This window comes from Amphiprion ocellaris, chromosome 23 (genome assembly GCF_022539595.1).
Source record: "Amphiprion ocellaris isolate individual 3 ecotype Okinawa chromosome 23, ASM2253959v1, whole genome shotgun sequence".
Lineage (NCBI taxonomy): Eukaryota > Metazoa > Chordata > Actinopteri > Pomacentridae > Amphiprion > Amphiprion ocellaris.
The window spans coordinates 22,785,516-22,806,687 of NC_072788.1; the positions used below are offsets into that span (position 1 = coordinate 22,785,516).

At 38.4% G+C, this 21,172-nt stretch overlaps 1 protein-coding gene across 4 annotated transcripts in view; it reads left to right on the plus strand.

The window, feature by feature from the left end:
- Nucleotides 1-21,172, plus strand: part of htr2cl1 (5-hydroxytryptamine (serotonin) receptor 2C, G protein-coupled-like 1) — a 253,162-nt gene that overhangs the window by 225,031 nt on the left and 6,959 nt on the right. For all 4 annotated transcript variants that reach the window (XM_055007622.1, XM_055007623.1, XM_055007624.1 and 1 more), the window contains 3 exons: nt 10,225-10,388; nt 12,977-13,130; nt 15,473-15,708. In XM_055007622.1, coding sequence (XP_054863597.1) covers nt 10,225-10,388; nt 12,977-13,130; nt 15,473-15,708 — 554 coding nt within the window. The remainder of the gene's footprint in view (nt 1-10,224; nt 10,389-12,976; nt 13,131-15,472; nt 15,709-21,172) is intronic.

A 21,172-nucleotide genomic window follows, 5' to 3' on the forward strand; every position in this document is an offset into this window, starting at 1 on the left:
TTTCTGCCCCCCGCCCCGCTGACCCCTGTGGAGGTTCTGCACCACGACGTCCAATCGTGATTGAGGTCTGAGGGGCTTAGCGCAATCAATGCTGAGGGATTAGCAATGAAACACCCAACAGGAGATGTATTAACTCACCACAAAGAGACTTTTTGTGCAGCTTGCCCTCCTGTTTCCCTCTTCAGATCCATTAGAACCAAGGCATTTCCTGCTTTAAGGTAAATTTGCGATGCAGTGTAGCGGTCGTGCACGGATTAGCCATTTTAGCCGCAATCAACAGCTTTTACATGTATAGATGCAAACGTAGAACCTGCTGGAGGAGATGTTTTCAAGTCGAGTTTGTCCAGAAATGTCCAGAATAAAGACCAAAAACACTGCAGCTATTAGACACTAAATCAGGGGTGTCAAAGATGCGGCCCGCAGGCCAAAACTGGCCCCCTAGAGGGTCCAATCCGGCCCACTGGACGACTTTGAAAAGACTGAAAATTACAGAGAAGACATGAACTGCAGATTGTAAATTTGTAAAACTATAAATTTAAAACAATTTCTAGACCATGAGAAGTTGTTTTGATCATAGTAAAATACTAGATTGATCATTGTTCTTTTGGCATTTTGTCTCAGTTTTTGTAATATTTTGTCTCGTTTTTCTTGTTTTTTGTCTTTTTTTGTCTGACTTGTCGTTTCTCGTGTTTTTGTCATTTTTATCACATCTCACTTTTGTAATATTTTGTCTTGTTTTTGTCTGATTTGTCATTTTGTTTCTCATTTTTGTCGTTTTTTGTTTCCTTTTTGTCTTGCTTCTGGTTTTCGTCTTATTTGTTGTTTTGTGTTTCATATTGTCATTTTGTGTTTTTTTTGTCTCGCTTCTGTTGACCACGTTTTGGTCATTTTGTGTTCTTGCTTTTGTCATGTTTTGTCTTGTTTTTGTTGTTTTGTGTTTTTTGTCTGACTTTTGTCGTTTGTCTAGTTTTTGTTGCTTTGTGTTTCCTTTTTGTAATATTTTGTCTTCATTTTGTTGTTTTTTGTCTTTTTTGTCGTGTTGCTCATCAAGTAAAATACTAGATTGTTCTGTTCTGTCATTTTGTGTCTCATTTTTGTACTGTTTTGACTGTTTTTGTTGTTTTTTGTCTTTTTTTGTCTGACTTTTGTTACTTGTCTCATGTTTTTGTCGCTTTGGTTCCCATTTTTGTTGTTTTGTGTCCCGTTTTTGTTGTTTTGTCTTTTTTTTGTCTCGCTTGCATTTTATCTAGTTTTTTGTCATTTTGTGTCTCGTTTTTGTAATATTTTGTCTTGTTTTTGTTGTATTTTGTCTGAGTTTTGCCATTTTGATCATCAAATAAAATACTACATCATCAGTTCCAGATACCTGTGACTGAATGTTTTGTACCTTTGCAGATAAACTTTGATCTATAAGTTGTAATGTGTAAATGATCAACTGAGGCATAATGTTCTTGAAATTGCATTTTCTGAAAAAAAAATTCAGGTTGTTCATAATGTTTTGTAAAAAAAAAAATTTTCTTCAATGCGAACATTTTCAGAACGTACTTTTTTGCACTAAAACAAAGGAAAGATTTGGAGTTGTGGTTTTTTAAAGGTCATTATGCTGTGATTTTACTGGTCCAAACTACTTGAGATCAAACTGGGCTGAATGTGGAACCTGAACTAAAATGAGTTTGACACCCCTGCACTAAACTATTATCAGCAAAATGACATATCTGAGTCTCGATTATCTGCTCGGCCTGCAAAAGTCATTTTGGGCTCAGAAAAAGTTTAGCAAAGGACAGAAAAATTTCTGCACATCAGGTGGTTTTAAGAGGGTTGAAATCAGTGAGGGGAGGTACAGCTTTCATTTCAACTCACCTGGTTGCTCAGAACAGAGAAAAACAGCAGATGGAAGTTATTGTTTATTGTCTTTGTGTGACGCATTTTGACAATTACTGTCTCAATGTGAAATATGTCACCAGGCCCTGCAGACGTCTGTATTAACTCAAGCTCGTCTGTCAGCTTTTAAAGGTGCCTTAAAGCAAGATTATATGAAAGAACTTTTCAATGCAAATGTGGAGTTTAATTCACAAGAAATAAAATTTGATCTTACTCAGTTTTGTGCAATATATGGGTGCTTTGTTGCTATAACTTTGTCTTAACTTTGTAGACAGACCAGTTTTTAGTCTGCACAGCTAAACTACTCTGTTGTCAGTATTTATACTGCAAGTACTCCATCCAAGGACACTAAAGTTTTTGTCCCACTGTGTTTGGTTTCTTCTAAAACTATAGAAAAAAATATGTTAAACAGTGGCACACATACACTACTGTTTAAAAGTTTGGGGTCATCCAGGCAATTCCATGTTTTCCATGAAAATTCACACTTTTATCCATGTGCTAACATAACTGCACAACAGTTTTCTAATCATCAATGAGCCTTTCAACACCATTAGCTAACACAATGTAGCATTAGAACACAGGAGTGATGGTTGCTGGAAATGTTCCTCTGTACCTCTATGGAGATATTCCATTAAAAATCAGCTGTTTCCAGCTACAATAGTCATTTACCACATTAACACTGTCTAGACTGGATTTATCATTCATTTCATGTTATCTTCATTGACAAAAATGCTTTTCTTTCAACAGTAAGGACATTTCTAAGTGATGTCTACTGCCTATAGACACCATGGTCCTATTATGACTCTTGAACTCGTTTTATGGCACTTATCCAGGTTGTTTTCGCCTGACTAGATCCTTGCTTGCGATGTTTCTACTCTCAGATGTACGTCCCTTTGGATAAAAGCATCTGCTAAATGAAACTGTGGAATTGTAGACTCCAAACGTTTGAACAGCAGTGTACATATAAATGTACTGAAGAGCTGAGGGTCGCTCAGGTCCAGATGTTGCTGTCATGGTTTTCCACTTTTCTCATGACTCTGGGGTAGAAGCTGTTTTTACGTCCATGATTTGACGGACATGATTTGCTACTGTTAGCACACAGAGTGGCAGATCCACCTCTCACTCTGGTTTTAATTAACCAGGATGGCCAAATTCCAAGACCTTACAACGGCAGTTCACAAAAACACGTCCATCTTTTCTTCACAGTCTATGAATAGGTGTTGCTATGAGTCAGTTTGATATGATTCCTGTCCACTTGTGCCGTTGTTCAAAGTGCACTAAATGTGAGTTAAGACGCAAATAAGGTCAAGGCGCAAGGTATAGAATCCATTTTCCAGTCTGAATTAAAGAAAACAGAACGTTTACTTAAATAACGTGTCAGTGGTGAAGTAGAATTACTTTAGAGATCCACTATTTTATCTCTAACTCGACAACTAGTGTGTGTTTTGGTCACTTCTATCCCTCAGAAAGTCGAATTTGAGCTGCTAACTCTGTGCAATACCACTGATACGTGCAATAATTGTTGTTATAGTAGTTATTTTTAGATTACTTATGCATATTTTGGTTTATTTTTATACTTAATTCTTTAACTTTTTCCACTATCTTTGCTGCTGTCACAATACAAATATCCCCATTGTGGGGGTAATAAAGGTTCATCTTATCTTTAAAAGCAAAACCTTTACGACATTGTTCCTAATAATTTGTGTTCAATTCCTGAACTCAAATTTCACCACAGCGTTAGACAAACTACTTTAAAATCCCATTTTTGTTGTTGACTGTGTTTAAATCATGGACAAGACGAGTTTTCACTGCAAAAACAAACCACAGCAACAGCAGGGTGCTTTAAAGGAAAAAATCAAACAGTCCTTGGATTATACCAGAACAACAAAGTGCATTTTCTCCAGAATTGTTTTGCTCTGAAGGATTATTTCTTACAAGCAGCAACGGCAGATCAGGATGATTGACGGCTCCAGATGCCAGGAAGACTTTTAGCGTCCTTCCCTCTTCCTCTGAAGTCTGCCTCAACCTGCTGCTTCTGAATCATAAGAAACGCCCTGTCTGCCTGTTGACATTTCCTTGAACCCTCCAAAGGTTCGTCGATGCTGTGATTGAGGTCTGAGAGGACTTACTGCGATCAATGCAGGGGGATTAGCAGACAAACACCACAACAGAATATTAACTCTTTGACTCTGAGGTTGTTGTTGCAGCTTACATTATAGAACATTATAGAACACAACAGAACTAAAATATCTAATTCTGCCTAGTTTTTTTATTTGCTCTTAATCAGATTCGTGCATTTAAACAGAAATACTGTGTCTTAGTACAGACTAACAGTTTCTATAACTCATTCTAGGGCAGTGTCCCCTTTCAATTATCCAGATTTTAAAAAAAACACACAAAACAACCACAAAAAGACAGAAAACAACCACAGAGACACAAAACAACTGCAGAAATGCGCAAAACAACCACAAAAAGACAGAAAATGACCACAAAGAGATGCAAAATGACCACAAATAGACACAAAACAACCACAAAGAGACGCACAACAACTGCAGAAACGCACAAACCAAAGAGGGACGGAAGTGACCACAAAGAGACAATAAATGACCATAAAGAGACACAAAACGACCACAAAGAGATGCAAAACGACTGCAGAAACTTACAAAAAAACACAGACAGGAAATGACCAAAGAGACACAAAACAACTACAAAGAAATGCAAAATGACCAAAAAGAGACGCGGAACAACCACAAAAAGACAGAAATCCACCACAAAGACATGCAAAACAACTACGACACAACCACAAAAAGACAGAAAACAACCACAAAGAGACACAAAATTACTACAAAAACACACAAAGCAACCACAGAAAGACAGAAAACAACCACAAAGAGACACAAAAATACTACAAAAACACACAAACAACCACAGAAAGACAGAAAACAACCATAAATTGATGGAAAACAACAACAAAGACCCAAAATAACAACAAAAATACAAACAATGACCACAAAGAGATGCAAAATGGCCACAAAAACACACAAAACAACCACAGAAAAACAGAAAACAATCACAAAGAATTATGAAGTAAGAACTTTTTTCTTGCATTATGCATCCGAAATTCATGTCAGCACTTGTTGAAAACAGCTTCCAAATTTGTATTTGGTCATTTTCTGTGTGTTTGCTTTCTGTGTGAGCAGCACTGACCAGATGAAGACATCGTCCCAATGTGAAGGCTAACGCTGGACTCACACTACAGGAGGTTTAAAATCTCAACAGATCTTAAAATCTGGTTGCAACAGAAGGAGATGTTCACAGATGTTTTTCTCTCAGATTTGAAAATGATGTTGCAGGATTTTTGGATTATCAGGCCACAGGGAGCAGAGCAGTGCCTCACTGATCTCACTGATAAACAGATGGAAACTACATGGAGACGGTGGTGCAACAACTTTATAATACTTTGCAGTGAAGGAAAACGAGTCTGAATGAGAAAAACAGTTGGGGATGTGTGGTCAGCATGGTTCATCTGGTCTTCAGTAAGGACTTTAGGTTAGAATTCAACATCAGTTTCATTACTGCTAGCTAACATTAGCCTCCAGGGTTGGATTGTTTAGTGTTGCTTAGCAGCAACATCTGCTGCCCTGCTTGTCAATCGGACCCTGCTGGTTGTAAACTAGGAAATATCAACCATATGGGATAATAATCAGGACCCTGCTGAGTCTGTGAGCAGTTCTGTAAACCCAAACATTATCAGATTATCTGGCTCAGACCAGGATCCCAGAACAGATTGTGAGGAGAGCGCCAAGGAGGAACCTGTGTGAGGAAACTAAAGCTGCTCAACATTAAAACAAACGGCTCACACACAGTTTTTGTTGGAGTTAGCATCTTTGAGTCCAGTATTGAACTGTCTTTATTACTTCCATTGTTGTCGGTCTTTCAGTGTTTATTGAACAGATTTTCACTGGACACTCTGAATTTCATTAGTGCACACAAAACAACCACAGAAAGACAGAAAATGACAACAGAGACTCAACGCGACCACAAAGACTCACAAAACAACCACAGAAAGACAGAAAATGACCACAAAGAGACACAAAACTACCACAAAGAGACGCAAATAGACCACAGAGATGCAACATGATCACAAAAATACACAAAACAACCACAGAAAGACAGAAAATGACCACAAAGAGACTCAACGCGACCACAAAGACTCACAAAACAACCACAGAAAGACATAAAATGACCAAAGAGATGTAAAACGACTACAAAGACACATAAAATGACCACAAGAGACACAAAATGATCAGAAAGAGATGCTAAACGACTACAAAAACGCACAAAACAACCACAGAAAGACAGAAAAGAACCATGAGACACAAAACGACTGAGACAAAAAGAGACACAAAACCACCACAAAATGACAGAAAATGACCAGAAAGAGACACAAAACGGCTACAAAAACGCACAAAACAACCACAAAAAGACAGAAAATGACCAGAAGGAAATGCAAAATGACCAAAAAGAGACACAGAACAGCCACAAAAGTGCACAAAACAACCACAGAAAGACAGAAAACAACCACAAAGAGACACAAAACCACCATAAAAAGACAGAAAATGACCAGAAAGAGATACAAAACAACCAGAAAGAGAGGCAAAACGACCGCAAAAACACACAAAATCACCACAGAAAGACAGAACACAACCACAAAGGGATGCAAAACAGAACACTGGTTCTGTTTGCATTTTTTGACCTCATGTGATTGGACAGTGCTCATTGGTGTCTTAACTCTTGCTTACAATCCTGCTTTCATTGCTCTCAGCATCTGGTTCTGCATTAGTGGCCAGTTCAAAAGAAATCGCTGAGTTTCAGGTTTGCTCAGCTGCCGAAATGAAAGAAACTCGACAATCCCCCTGTTGAACCAGAACCAGAGTTGGTTTGAGCGGCCATCTGCTTTGATATCCGTTTGTTTTGTCTCGATATAAGTTCTTCCTCTGCCTTCTGTTTGTCTCATCATATTTGTTTTGTATTTCCAATATCCCCTCCATTGCTTCGGTGTGCGTTATGAAGCGTGACACTGCAGAGCCATTCTCTGTAATCCCCCCGGTACAGAGTTCAGGCTGCTGTTGGCTCGTCGGTTCTCAGAGGTTTGTGTCACTCGGGGGGGAAACATCCTTCAGAGCTCCATCTGTTGCTACAGTAATCTTCTGTTTGCCACTTTACTGTGTCTGTTGTGGGTTTACAGAGAGGAAGGAGATAACTGTCATCACCTGAGGGAGTGAAATCTGCTGCGTTTCAGTGTGAAGTTGAACTGAACACCATCAAAAGTCATTTGTGAACTGCCAGATGTTATATATCAGACACTGCTTTACCTTAAAAGTCCCATATTTAGCCCCTTTCTAGCAAAGTAGTGAAAGATCCGAGAGGCTAACCAGCATCAGGAGGCGAGAAAAACAGCAGAAGCAAGTGTACAAGTTGGACATTATGATTGGTCGGTTTGGTATTTGCTCCACGCCTCCTCCACTTTCTTTGAACGGCTGAAACTAACGCAGCTTTTTACTCAAAGTTGGACATTTTTCAAGCAGACACACTTCTGGCGGTGTTAGCATGGCTGAAATATACATCAGTCCCAATGTGAACGACTGACAAAATCAGTGAAATCAGGAAAAACACACTGATGGAAATGCATCCTTATTTACCACCAGTAGTGTGCAGTCAAGCAAGTTGTAGTTTTTTTGTTTTATTTGCAGTTTTCTGACAGTTTAATCAAGAATAATGCAAGGTTAAGCCTAACAATCACTAAAAGATGCAAAACGACCGCAAAAGACAGAAAATGACCACAAAGAGACGCAAAATAACTACAAAGACATAAAAAAACACAAAAAGACAGGAAACAACCACAAAGAGATGCAAGCAGTCACAGAGACACACAAACAGCCAAAAAGAGGTGCAAAATAACCACAAAAACACACAAAACAACTACAGAACAAAAGAAAACAACCACAAAGAGACGCAAAACGACCAGAAAGAGACACAAAACAACCACAAAAACACAGAAAACCACCACAAAGAGATGCAAAGCAACTGCAAAAAAACACAAATCAGCCACAGAAAGACAGAAAAAAAGCAAAAAAGAGATGCAAAATGACCACAAAGACACAGAAAACAACTGCAGAAAGACAGAAAACAACCACAAAGAAACCCAAAACAACCACAAAAACACAAAAAATAACCACAGAGAGGCAGAAAAAAAACACAAAGACATGCAAAAGGACTACAAAGACACAAATCAATTACAGAAAGACAGAAATCAATCACCAGGAGATGCAAAACGACCACAAAAACACACAAAACAGCCACAACAACACAGAAAACCGCCACAAAGAGATACAAAACAACTGCAAAAACACACAAATCAGCCACAGAAAGACAGAAAAAAGCAACAGAGATGCAAAACGACTACAAAGACACACAAAACAAGCACAAAAACACAGAAAACAACCAAAGAAAGCCAAAACAACCAAAGAAAGATAGAAAACAACCAAAGAAAGATAGAAAACAACCATAGAAAGATAGAAAACAACCATAGAAAGATAGAAAACAAACAGAAAGAGATGCAAAATGACTACAAAGACATATAAAACAACCACAGAAAGACACACTCGTTGAGATGGTATAAATCAAATCAAGACTTGACCCTCCGCTGGACAGCCTCATTAGTCAGACCTATCTGCATTCACAGCTCACTTATATGAGTGTTCACACTTTATGCAAACAAATTCATCCTCCTGGGTGTGTGTGCAGTCGATTGCATGAAGGGAGTCGCCTCTGTTCTGAATTGCATTTTGATGTTGGCCTGGTCACCAGTGGTGCTGAAGACAGCGATGCAGCTCGTACTTACTGCAGCTCAGAGACGGCTGACATCTCTGAATGTGTCTGTCATCAGGAGCTTTAAAAACCTGAAACGAAGCCCGGGTCACTTTGAACAGAGAGACTCTTTGAAATCAGAGGCAGCACATTAGTCGCTATTATCATCAGAGGTCAGGAAATCAGCTCGGCTTGTTCTCACCTCAGCCTTTTATCAACATCCATTACACACATTTTAACATCTCATGCTGAATAGTGATTTACTGCAGGTGTAGCTCTCATTTTTCTACAATAACTTACCATTATTTACTTCATTAGCACGGAAATTGGCCGATGTGTGAACCACCAGATGTGTTTGAAATGAGTCATGATAGGATGATCCTGCATTTTCCAGCAATGATTTATGATCATTACTCTAAAATGATTCTCAGGTAATGATTGTGGCCCTGAAGGCTTCAGTTTAAAACAAATTAAGCTTAAAGTAAGTAGAATTAATGCTAGTTAAACTGCAAAGATACAGCTTCCAGATAAAACCATATCATATTTGATTTTTAAGTTTACCAATTTTGTAGTTGCAGCTTTAATTATTGTTTAAGTTTTCATTGATACATATGAAATGCTTACTTCCTACTATCAACCAGCTGTTTCCCTTTGGTTTTCATTCAATGTTCCATCCAAATTAAGCTTAAAGTATGTAGCATTAATTCATAGTTAAACCACAAAAATACAGCTTCCAGATAAACCATACTGTATATGATTTTTAAGTTTTACAAATTAATAGTTGCAGCTTTAATTATCGTTTAAGTTTACACCAATATAAATGAAACACTTTCTATTATCAACCTACTGTTTCCCTTTCGCTGTCATTCAGTGTTCCATGCAAATTAAGCTTCAACTAAGTTGCATTAATTGATAGTTAAACAACAAAAATACAGCTTCCAGATCAAACCATATCGTATTTGATTTTTAAGTTTTACAGATTAGTAGTTGCAGCTTTAGTTATCGTTGAAATTTACACGGATATATATGAAATATTTCCTTCCTATTATCAACCTACTGTTTCCCTTTGGTTTTCATTCAGTGTTCCATGCAAACTAAGCAGTAAGTGGCATTAATTGATAGTTGAACCACAAATATATAGCTTCCAGACAAAAAAATAATGTATATGACTTTTAAGTTTATCAAATTAGTAGTTGCAGCTTTAATTATCATTGAAGTTTACACCGATATATATGAAACACTTTCTATTATCAACCTGCTGTTTCCCTTTGGTTTTCATTCAGTGTTCCAGCATGCTAGTATTACATTAAGACTTTTCAATGTGTTTTAAGGACATTTTGATTTGATTTTTGATGGCAGTAATGCAGCAGGAACTGGGAGAAGACGTAACAGCAGCAAAAACATAATAATAGTACGTCAATTGCTCCAAAAAAATTGTTAAAAAAATGTTAAATCCTTTCTCCTCCTCTCCAGGGGTCTCGATGCCGATTCCAGTGATCGGCCTCCACAACGAGGACAAGGTCTTTGTCAACGGCAGCTGCGTCCTCAACGAGGAGCGCTTCATGCTGATTGGCTCCTTTGTGGCCTTCTTCATTCCACTGGTCATCATGGTGGTGACGTACTGCCTCACCATACAGGTTGGAAAAATACAGAAAACCCAACAAGAATTTATATTGAGGTCATTTATTGTCCTAATATACTTGACTAATTGAAACATTGAAGTTAGCTGCACCGAGCACATAATTTAGGTGTACTCAATGCATTTTTGGTGCCATGAAGAAGTATTTGCCCCCCTACAGAAATCTTAGGTTTTTGTACATTTGTCACTTAAATATTTCAGATAATCAAACTGATTTTATTAAAATACAAATATAACCCAAGAAAACGCAAAATGCAGTTTTTGAATCATGATTTCATTTATTAATTGAAAATACTGTCCAGTCCATCTTGCACTATCTGAAAAAGTAATTGCCCCCTTAGCTACCAATCTACCAAATGACCAAATTCATTCATCAGTTGGCTTCAGTTTCTCCATCCACACTCACATATGATTACTGCCAGGCTTGTTGAACCTAAACATCACTAAATAGAACCTGTCTTCATTGTGAAGTAGCTAAAGGCTCTGAAAAAGCAGCACATGATGCCACGTTCTAAAGAGATTCAAGAACAGATGAGGAACAAAGTCACTGACATTCATCAGTCTGGAGGGTTCCAAAGCCATTGCTGAGGCTCTGGGACTCCAGGGAACCACAGTGAGAGACATTATCCACAAATAGAGAAACATGGAACAGTGAACCTTCCTCATCACTGATGGAGTCATGAATTCTGCTCTCTATCAGTAAATCCTCCTGGAGAACATCCACCATCAGTTCATGACCTAAAGCTCAACACTAATGGTTTATGCAGCAAGACAAAGATCCAAAAACCACAAGCAAGTCCACGTCTGAGTGGCTCAGAAAGAACCAAATGAAGGTTCTGGAGTCAAAGTCTGGACGTGAATCTAACTGAGATTCTGTGACAAGACCTTAAAAGGACAGTTCATGATCTAAAACCATCTAATGTGACTGAATTCAAACTATTCTACAGAGAAGAGTGGAGCAGAATTCCTACATGGTGGTGGAAAAGACTGATCACAAGCTGGAACAAACATTTAACTGCAGTTGTTGATGCCAAAGCAGTTATTAGATTCAGGGGGACAATTACTTCTTCCACAATAAATCTTCAATAAATCATAATTTAAAAATAGTAGTTTGTGTTTTGTGGGTTATCCCTGTCTAATATACAAAAAATATAAATACTAGTTTGATGATCTGGATGATTTAAGTGTGAGAAATATGCAAAAATACGAGACTTCTGGGCAAATACTTTTGCATGGCACCAGTAATTTCTTAACACGTTATTCAAGTGATTGTAAACAGCAAGAAATACTTAGTACATTTAGTTTGTTGTTTTTTATGAACAAAATCTGGCACTTAGACTTCATAAAATGTAGTTCTTCTTTGGCTCTATTGCAAGCAAAACTACTTCTCACTGCTTCAGTTTGCTTTTTTAATGCTTTTTTTTGTTTGTTTTTTGTTTTTTTTTACTGCTCCGGCTGTAAAAGCACCATTCCCTACTATGCTTTGGTTGACTTTTTGGAAATAAATAAAATGCAGTGTCTTCTGTTGGATCATTACTCAGTTTCCTACAGAGAGAGGATTTACTTGCAGTGGTGGGTGGTGCAGAGTGACTCGTGCATGCAGTTGTAAACCAACTTGTTGTATTTTTAAATTTAAGGTATAATTACCCAAAATATTAAGTTTATGCAATGTAAATATGTCCGCAGAACCCTTTAAAATAACGTGTGCAACTTAAATAGTTTGTCTAAGCCAGTGAATTCAACATAAACTTGAATTTATGAAAGATTTCATTCATTTAGAACGTGGCAAAACCATGACGGGATTAATTTAAACAAAACCCCATAAAAAGACAGAAATATTGGTAAATGAAGTTTAGATTTTACATTGCGAAGATCAAATTTTGAAAAAACATTCGACTGTTCATCGAATTTTTTTCACGAAACTCATTTGATTTCAATTAGAACTTTGCTCCAGTAGGATGAACGTTCCATTTTAGCTGCAACACGTTTGGCCAACTACAAATTACTGATGTTCCTAAACTGAGTGCAGAGAAGCTTCTAGTCTCCAATCGCTATGTTCTAAACATAAATCGGATTTGTTTCACCAACAACTGAAGAGTTTTTCCAGAGAGTTCCACGTTGCTTTGGGGTTTTCTGCTCCAGTATTAAGTATTATTAGCAAAGCAGTGCACGGGTTCTTACGTAACACGACAGTCCAGTGAAAGTCATTTATCTTCTCCTATTGTCACAACCTGCTTTTTAAATGAGCTGCAATGCAACCTGGTTAGAAACTGGATGTTGGTCTATTCATCTCACTTCTTTTTTAGCCCAAAACAAGCAAATCATTTCCGAAAAATCTACTGAAAGCAGCTGCATCTTCTAGCAAAATGCACCTAACTTCCAAACAACTACAGCACACATTCTTAGTACTGCCAGGCTTGTGATTAAAGGTTTGGAAATTGTGAAATAAGGAGTTGTTATGCCAGATTTACATACCTGTGCTGCACTATGGAGCCCTGAAGGTTGAGCAGCAGTGTTTGTTTGTCTATACATACGTCTTTGTTCTGTTATGCCGTCCTTTCTTCACTGTCTTCTTCTTCCCTCCAGGTGCTCCAGAGGCAGGCCACAGTCTTCCTGCATGAAGCAAAGACTTCTTCCCAGCAGCCTTTGCACACACCAGCAATGTCAAACACACTGCAGCCTCCACCCAGCACCTTCCAGATTCCTCAGATCAATACGCTCGCTCCGTCAGACTCGCAAGGTAAACACCGACGGGGACTGCAGCAGCTGAGATCTGCTCTACGTTGACAGAAAAATCACCCGTTAGGTAGTTTAACCGAAGAATTGAATGCAATGTGAAGTTATCGTCACAAATCATCAGGAAAAAGTCTGACTTTTAGGACTGCTGTTGCTGCTTTCTTTCTCTGGAGATTTTAATCAGCTTGAAAGCATCAAACTCACCACAAACCAACAAGAGCCCCAAAACAGATTGATGGCTTTGTAGTTTTGACTATGGTTTGATTGTTGCATATATTCATTTCTATTTTATTAATGAAAGAGGTTTCCACCACAACACTTTCAGCTATCTTTAATTTAAATTTGGCAGAAGGCACAGGGAAGCATTGAGATCCACTATAAATGAAGAAAATGCTGAAGTGTCTCCACTATAAATCCCTTATCTAATGTGAAATCACAGCTGTAAATAGACCTAACATTTCATTTTCTAGCCTTGCGTCCATTAGTTTGTGGCATCCTTAAAAGCCTCGTGTTCACATTTAGCACGACCACTGTGTAGTGTGTGTTAAATCAGGGAGTAGATTAATGTTAGCAGCTGCCTTCTGCTCTTTACAGTCCAATAAATGCCAGCCATTACCAAAAGTTAGTGGTAAGTTACTCTTATTCTCATCCTAAAAGCCTCTTGTATTGTTAAAACGCTGAAGCCCCAAAGAGGAAACCCGACAGTGCTGCTTCATCAGTCTGTTAAAGTGACAGAATTCCACCTTTCAGACCACAACAGTGACGGAGAGAGCCGAGGTATGTGCACGATATTTGTTATACATGCAAGATTGGACAGTAGATAATGCGTAATAATGTACTAAATTTAAATGGGTAGACGCTTTATAAAGTGTCCAAATAACTAGATGTAGTCGATTTATGATTTTGTAAATACTGAAAATTCTACTACCATTCAAAATTTTGAGCTCACTTAGAAATGTCCTTATTTTTTGAAAGAAAAGCAGTTGTTGTTTTTTTTTTTTTCAATCAAGATAACATTAAATGAATCAGAAAACCATTGTAGACATTGTTAATGTGGTAAATGACTATTCTAACTGGAAATGGCTGATTTTTAATGGAATAGCTCCATAGAGGTACAGAGGAACATTTCCAGCAACCATCACTCCTGTGTTCTAATGTTACATTGTGTTAGCTAATGGTATTGAAAGGCTCATTGATGATTAGAAAACCCTTGTGCAATTATGTTAGCACATGAATAAAAGTGTGAGTTTTCATGGAGAACATGGAATTGTCTGGATGACCCTAAACTTTTGAGTGGTAGTGTAAGTACTACCACCATCATGCCTCCATGTCAGGGATTGTTTATATTTATAAGTAATTATGAAGTTCCTGCTGCTGTCTGATGCTGCTAGTCTTTAATAAACTCAGAGGAAAGACTCCTACAAAGAGCTGGAAACAACAGACTAAAATCATCTCCTGTTAATGTTCTGTCAAACCTGGAAAACAATTCAGGTGCTAAGGTTTTATTTTTACAGACATTTCAGTTTGTTACAGAGGTGAGATTCTAGGACTAATGAGCTTTTTACAAGTCTTCTATGTCTTCTCAGTGGATCGCCAAGTGACGAGGGGATCTTAGTTTTTGCTTTCATGCAGCATTGGCTTCAATATTTCTGCAGTATGTAGCTATCAATTGCATATTTAAAACCACATTTATAGGATTCCTAATTGGATTCTAGATTAGAAAACTTGTGTTTGTCAGCTATAATGTGAAATTGGGATTCATAAATGTATGTAAACTGCATAGAAATTGTCTTAATGCTCGGTAGGGAAGCAACAGTAAGGAGAGTGAAAAAAAGAACTCCAACATTGAGTTGTTATCATGAGTGAGCTGAAAAATCAAACTATATGTCAGCTATTTCACTAACAGCGTAGTGGCTGTGCTGCTATCTGATGTGATCAGTTTGGGCAGCACATGGACGGCTGCTTCCGTTTTCCAGGCCAAGCTTCTCCATGGAGATAAAGCTGCATCATGTGGCAGTCTTTAACCATTTTCCACATTATCTTCTATCTATGCCAGACACAGGAAAGTAGTAATGAAACATGCGCCTCGTGTTTTCAGCTCTCCTCCTCCCTGCAAGACATCCGCAGCCCTGTTAGCAGAAAACTTGGCATGTTTTCGCTGATTTCTTGGCAAGAAAGTTGGAAGGAGTCCTGATAACATGCTCCAATCCAGAGTTTCAGTTTTGCACCTTACAACTGACAAAATCTGCGTTTTCCACACCGTTGCTGTATCTGTTTTGTCTTTATTGTGCTGTTGTATTTGATCATTATGCTTATTTATTTTTTTAAATGTTGCCCCTCCCCCAGAGATAAAGCCGCCGCCCCCTCAGAGCCGGAGAAACACCCTGAGCTGCCTGAAAGGTGCTGAGCCCAGCATGCTGCTCAGCGCCTCCACCTCCGACAGCATCAGCATCATCCCCAGCTCCGAGGTGGCGTCGCAGCTCAGCTCGCCGGCTGCCGGGCCGGGCCGGAGCGACACGTCAGGTTGCCATGGGCGACGGGGGATGATGCAGGCCATAAAAAACGAGAGGCGGGCCTCTAAGGTGAGATTAAACATGCACTCGTTTCCGGACAAGTGATGCAACAGCTGGAAAATGAACATTTAGCTACACCTCAAGACCTTTCATATTATCTCATATTTGTAGTCTTAAGTTTTTACTCCGCCAAGGAATGCAGCAGAGTTATGTGACACCTGCGTATGTTTGTCTGTCTGCCTGTTTGTCTGTTAGCAACATGACTCAAAAATGGACTAACGGATTTGGATAAAATTTTCAAGGAAGGTCAGAAATGACATAAAGATATCATTGTGAGATAGCAGCACGGTGTGACTGTAACTATGACAACAAGTGAACACTATATCAGCTGTCTGCTGACGATCACATGACTGCCATCCTACTACTACAAGGAACAATTGATTAAATTGTGGGGGTGTTTCTGAGCCCCATCAATTCCCGCCACCCGCTACATATTTAGGTCACACAATTCGGTATCCGTACGTAATGTACACGTGCATAAAGGCCTCTACACACTGTTGCGATTTTAACACAGCTTGCTAGACTGTACGACATGAATCTAATAATCTTTGGGCATGACGTGAACTTTGCTCTGTGCTGATTGCACGATCAAAACGCAGCTGAATCTCACTCTACGATGTACGTGAGTCGACATGAATGCACAATAATCATGCGCTGTCCATATATGAAAAATAAAAAACCGAAGCATAAACGGAGCACCTACAATCACAGGGAAACTAGCCAGACATGAAAGGACTGAATTTTTATGAACTAAATGCTGTGGCCACTATTTACAGTGGTGTTTGTGTGCGTTTGCTAGCCGCTAATGTTAGGTTACTAACCTGGGAACTGCAATTCCTCCGCTATATCCTTCCATGCTTCGTCCTTTTTTGTCCGGTTGTGGTACGAACCAGAGGACGTCAAAAAGGCTTCTGCTGCCACAGCTCTACTAGGCTGTCTTCTTTGTTTAAATCCCACATACTTGTTTTAATAGATTTTGCCATAGTCGTCACAAATCATCTATTAAGGTTTAGCGCCAGTGTTGCGCTGATCAGTACGTCATTTCACCCTGCATTTCTGTTGGTTAGTTAGTTGTCATAGGTCGCAGCAACGGTCACACTGTGAGACGATCGCCCCAAATTTCTGACACTGTCAGAATTTTATCGCAGCTTGTCTTTGGTCATAAGACCATGACAACGGCTGTCCTTGAACCTGTCTCACAGTGCGACATATAGGACCACCGATTTAGAGCCATGACCAAAGATATCGCCACGATTCTCTCACGATTGTTATCTTTCGTCAAGGATGGCCGAAAATCACACGGCATGTAGGGGCCTTAACGCATGCCTGTATTCATTGCAAGGTCATTTTTTATTAAAGATTTCATCTGTCGTAAATGATACAGCGACTGAGCAGCCTTGGAGGAATATTGCGCTGTCTTGTTGAGATTTAAAGGTTCTGTGGGCAACATTTAGAACCACTAGAGAACCACTCCTTCCTCCTATTTTCATTTCCATTTACACCCCGAGAAGTTGTGTACGTCAGCACCAACAAAAACACAACCATTAACCCACACTGGTGTCATAAAATAAACTGAAATGTCATCTTCACCTGCTTGTGTCCGCTCCGTTCAGTGTATGTCTGTTTCTGCGGTCTGTCAGAACAGAGTAAACTCATGTTTGAAAATAGACACACCAAAGACAGCCTCAAAACAGCACTAGAGCCTGTCACACTGAGCTTAAAATGTAATATATGCAAATATCTTAGATTTAATGCTTTGTTCTGAAGCTCTTTGGGTTTTGAGGTCACTGGTTAATTGCTGGATTGCACTTAAACGCTCCAGAGCAGTGTTTTAAGTGAAGAAGGAGGCCTAACAGTTTCAAAGTAACAATCAACAATCTGCAAGACCGACTGCCATAATATAGAACAGCTCTGATGCCATTCCATCATATTAGTTAAATTAATGCTTCGTATACAGTATGTTTGTTTCCACGGTCTGTCAGGCCGGAGTAAACTCATGTCTGGCAATGATCAAAGGTGAGCAGACATTAGAAAATACCGACTAGCAGATGAGAGCCGCAAAACAGCACTAGAGCCTTTCAAACTGAGCTGAAAATGAAATATATGCACATAATGAGATAAATATCATAGATAAAATATGTTGTTCTTAAGTTCATTAGGTTTTGAGGGCACCGGCTAATTGCTGAATTGCACTTTAAGTTTCCAAAGTGGTGTTTTAAATGCAGAGGGAGGTCCAGCAGTTTGAAAGAGGACCGGCTGCCAAAACATAAAACAGAGCTGATGCCATCCCATCATATTAGTTCTACTAATGCTTTATAAATGTGCACGTTGCAGCTTGAAAGAACAACTTAACCGCAGCTCAAACATTTCCATCGTGGTTTAACTTGATGTAGTGATGCAGATGTGCTCTCCAAGGTGAACTTTTCAGCTTCATTTGAAGTTTGGTGTCCTGTGTTTAGATCAGAAAATGATACATCGAAAAATACAGATTATATTTCTTGAAATTTATGGAGAAGTTAAAAGCAAAACTCAGCCATCACTGCAGCTCTAGAATCAGAATATTCAACCCTGCAAGTGGTTCTTACACTGGAATCTTTCCTCTGAATGTCGAGTTTCTTTTGTACTTTAAGCATCAGAAACACTCCTTAAGTTGCTGTATTCTGCTCTGTCTCAGTTGCTGGAGTTTCTTCCCTCTTTAGCTCTTCCAAACCAATCACAAGCAAAGAAATGTGGCCACAGAAACCGGATTTAAAACTCTGGATTACCCATCGCTGATTGGCCTTAACAGCATTATGTGACCTCGTTTGGTGAGGGCTTGAACGCGACAGATGTTTATTTATACGTACAACTCCAATGTTACAGTGACAGCTTCTGTTGTCAGAGGCTTTAAAACCCTGGAGCTGCTTCCCATCTCTGTCTGAAACGAGAGACTCTTTGAAATCAGAGGCAGCACATTAGTCGGTATTACCATCAGAGGTCAAGAAATCAGCTCGGCTTGTTCTCACCTCAGCCTTTTATCAGCATCTATTACACGTTTTAACATCTCACGCTGAATATTGATTTACTGCAGGTGTAGCTCTGACTATTCTACAATAACTTACCATTATTTGTTTTGATTAGCATCAAAAATAGGCGAACTGCAAGATGTGTTTTAAGTGAGTCACGAGGGGATAATCCTTCATTTTCGACACATGATTTATGGTCGTTACTCTAAAATGTGTTGCCAAAGAATGACTCCGGCCCTGAGGGTTTAATTTAAAATAATTTAAGCTTAAAGTAAGTAGAAACTGGCTCAGTTTTCACCCTAAATGATAATTATGCCAGTTTTTCTCTGGCCACCAGGAGGAAGAACATTGTTGACATAATATGGCCTGATAGTGTTTTTATGGCTCATAGCTGCAGATTCAGCTCAATTTCTTGGCAACATAAGGAATGTTCACTTTTGTTATTGCTCTGGTTTGGTCTCCACCAGTGTCTGAGCAAAACATCCTCAATTTCTGAAGCTTTTTTAATATGAAAAGGGTCAGATTTATTAGATTCCAGATTCTTAAATTTGAATATGTGACAGTGAACTGAATATTTTTGGGGTTGTGAATAAAACAACACATTTGATAAGGCTTTTGGAAACAAAGATGAACATTTTATCACCATTTTCTTAAATGTTGTGGGCCAAACAATTAATCAATTAATAGAGGAAACAATCAACAGGCATTATTTGCAACCCCGGAGGCCAATAAAATGAACCAAAGCAGTTACTTTATGCTCCGTAAAAACAACAGAGGACACTAAAACACCCCATAAAACTAAAGGAGCTGCAGAGTCAGTGATAATTTTGCACTGATTGTGTCTCCTTGTGAACAACACACATATTTGAGCCGTTGTCTATGTAAAGATATTGATCGGTGCAGCTTTACAATGATATTTTCTGCTTGCACATGCAGAAATTTCTGAGCCTCTACAGTAAGCACACATCAGAATGTCTAAACCTGGGTCATCTCCTGTGTTATTTTAGTTTATTAGATTGTGGTTTTTCTGAGGAACTCCCAGGTGTTTCCTCACAGCGAGTTTAAGATAAGATAGATAAGATAGTCCTTTATTACTCCCCAGGTCAGGGGAAATTTCCATTGTTACAGCAGCAAAAATCCTTCAGAGCAGCACTAACCACATGTACAGTAAAGATAAAAATTATAACAATAATATATACAATATATACAAGAATGAGAAATGAAAAATGAATAAATACCGTATTTCTACTCTATAAGTGACATTAGCATAAAGTGGCTTGTGGAATAAAAGTAACTGTAAAAGTACAGAAAATACCAGCAGTGCAAGGAGTTTCAAATGTCTCCCCTGAAATATTCAGAAGAGCTCGTGTTATCAAATCCAGCCAGGCACTTTGAGCAGTGTCAGAAAGCTTCAAGTGCTGCCGGATTCACTGAGCGCTCGCAGTGCGCCCAGCGGTGACCCAGGTGGATTCAGATTCATTTAGGATCAGGACCGGAGCGCTCTCATACTGCCATCAAAAATTCAGATCCTGGCACGAGTGGTGCACTCAGAGGGAAAACATCAATCTACATCTGATGCATGCATTTCAATTCAGTTTCATTTATATAGTACAAATTCACAGCATACACTACCGTTCCAAAGTTTGGTTCTTATCAGAAGATATTATTAGTTAAAGTTGTTCTATATTAAAGTTGGTCTTAATGAGTTAAAGTTGCTTTATATTATTTTAAGTTGCTCTAAGTGAGTTAAAAATGCTTTAAAATGAGTTAAATTTGCTCTATATTAGTTAAAGTTGCTCTATATTAAAGTTGCTCTTAATGAGTAAAAGTTGCTCTATATTATTTTAAGTTGCTCTATAGTAGCTGAAGTTGCTCAAAAATGAGTTGAAGTTGTTCTATATTAGTGAGAATTGCTCTACATTAGTTAAAGTTGCTCTACATTAGTTAAAGTTGCTCTGTAATAATTAAAGTTGCTCTACATTAGCTAAAGTTGCTCTACATTAGTTAAAGTTGCTCTGTAATAATTAAAGTTGCTCTACATTAGCTAAAGTTGCTCTATATTAAAGTTGGTCTTAAAGAGTTAAAGTTGCTCTACATTAGTTAAAGTTGCTCTCTAATAATTAAAGTTGCTTTACATTAACTAAAGTTGCTCTACATTAGTTAAAGTTGCTCTGTAATAATTAAAGTTGCTCTACATTAGTTAAAGTTGCTCTACATTAGCTAAAGTTGATATTATTAAAGTTGCTTTATATTAAAATTACTCTACATTCATGAAAGTTGCTCCATATTAGTTAAAGTGTCTCTGAATGAGTTAAAGTTGACCTACACTATCGTTCAAAAGTTTGAGGTCATCCAGACAATTTCATGTTTTCCATGAAAACTCACACTTTTATCCATGTGTTAACATAACTGTACAAGGGTTTTCTAATCATCAGTGAGCCTTTCAACACCATTAGCTAACACAATGT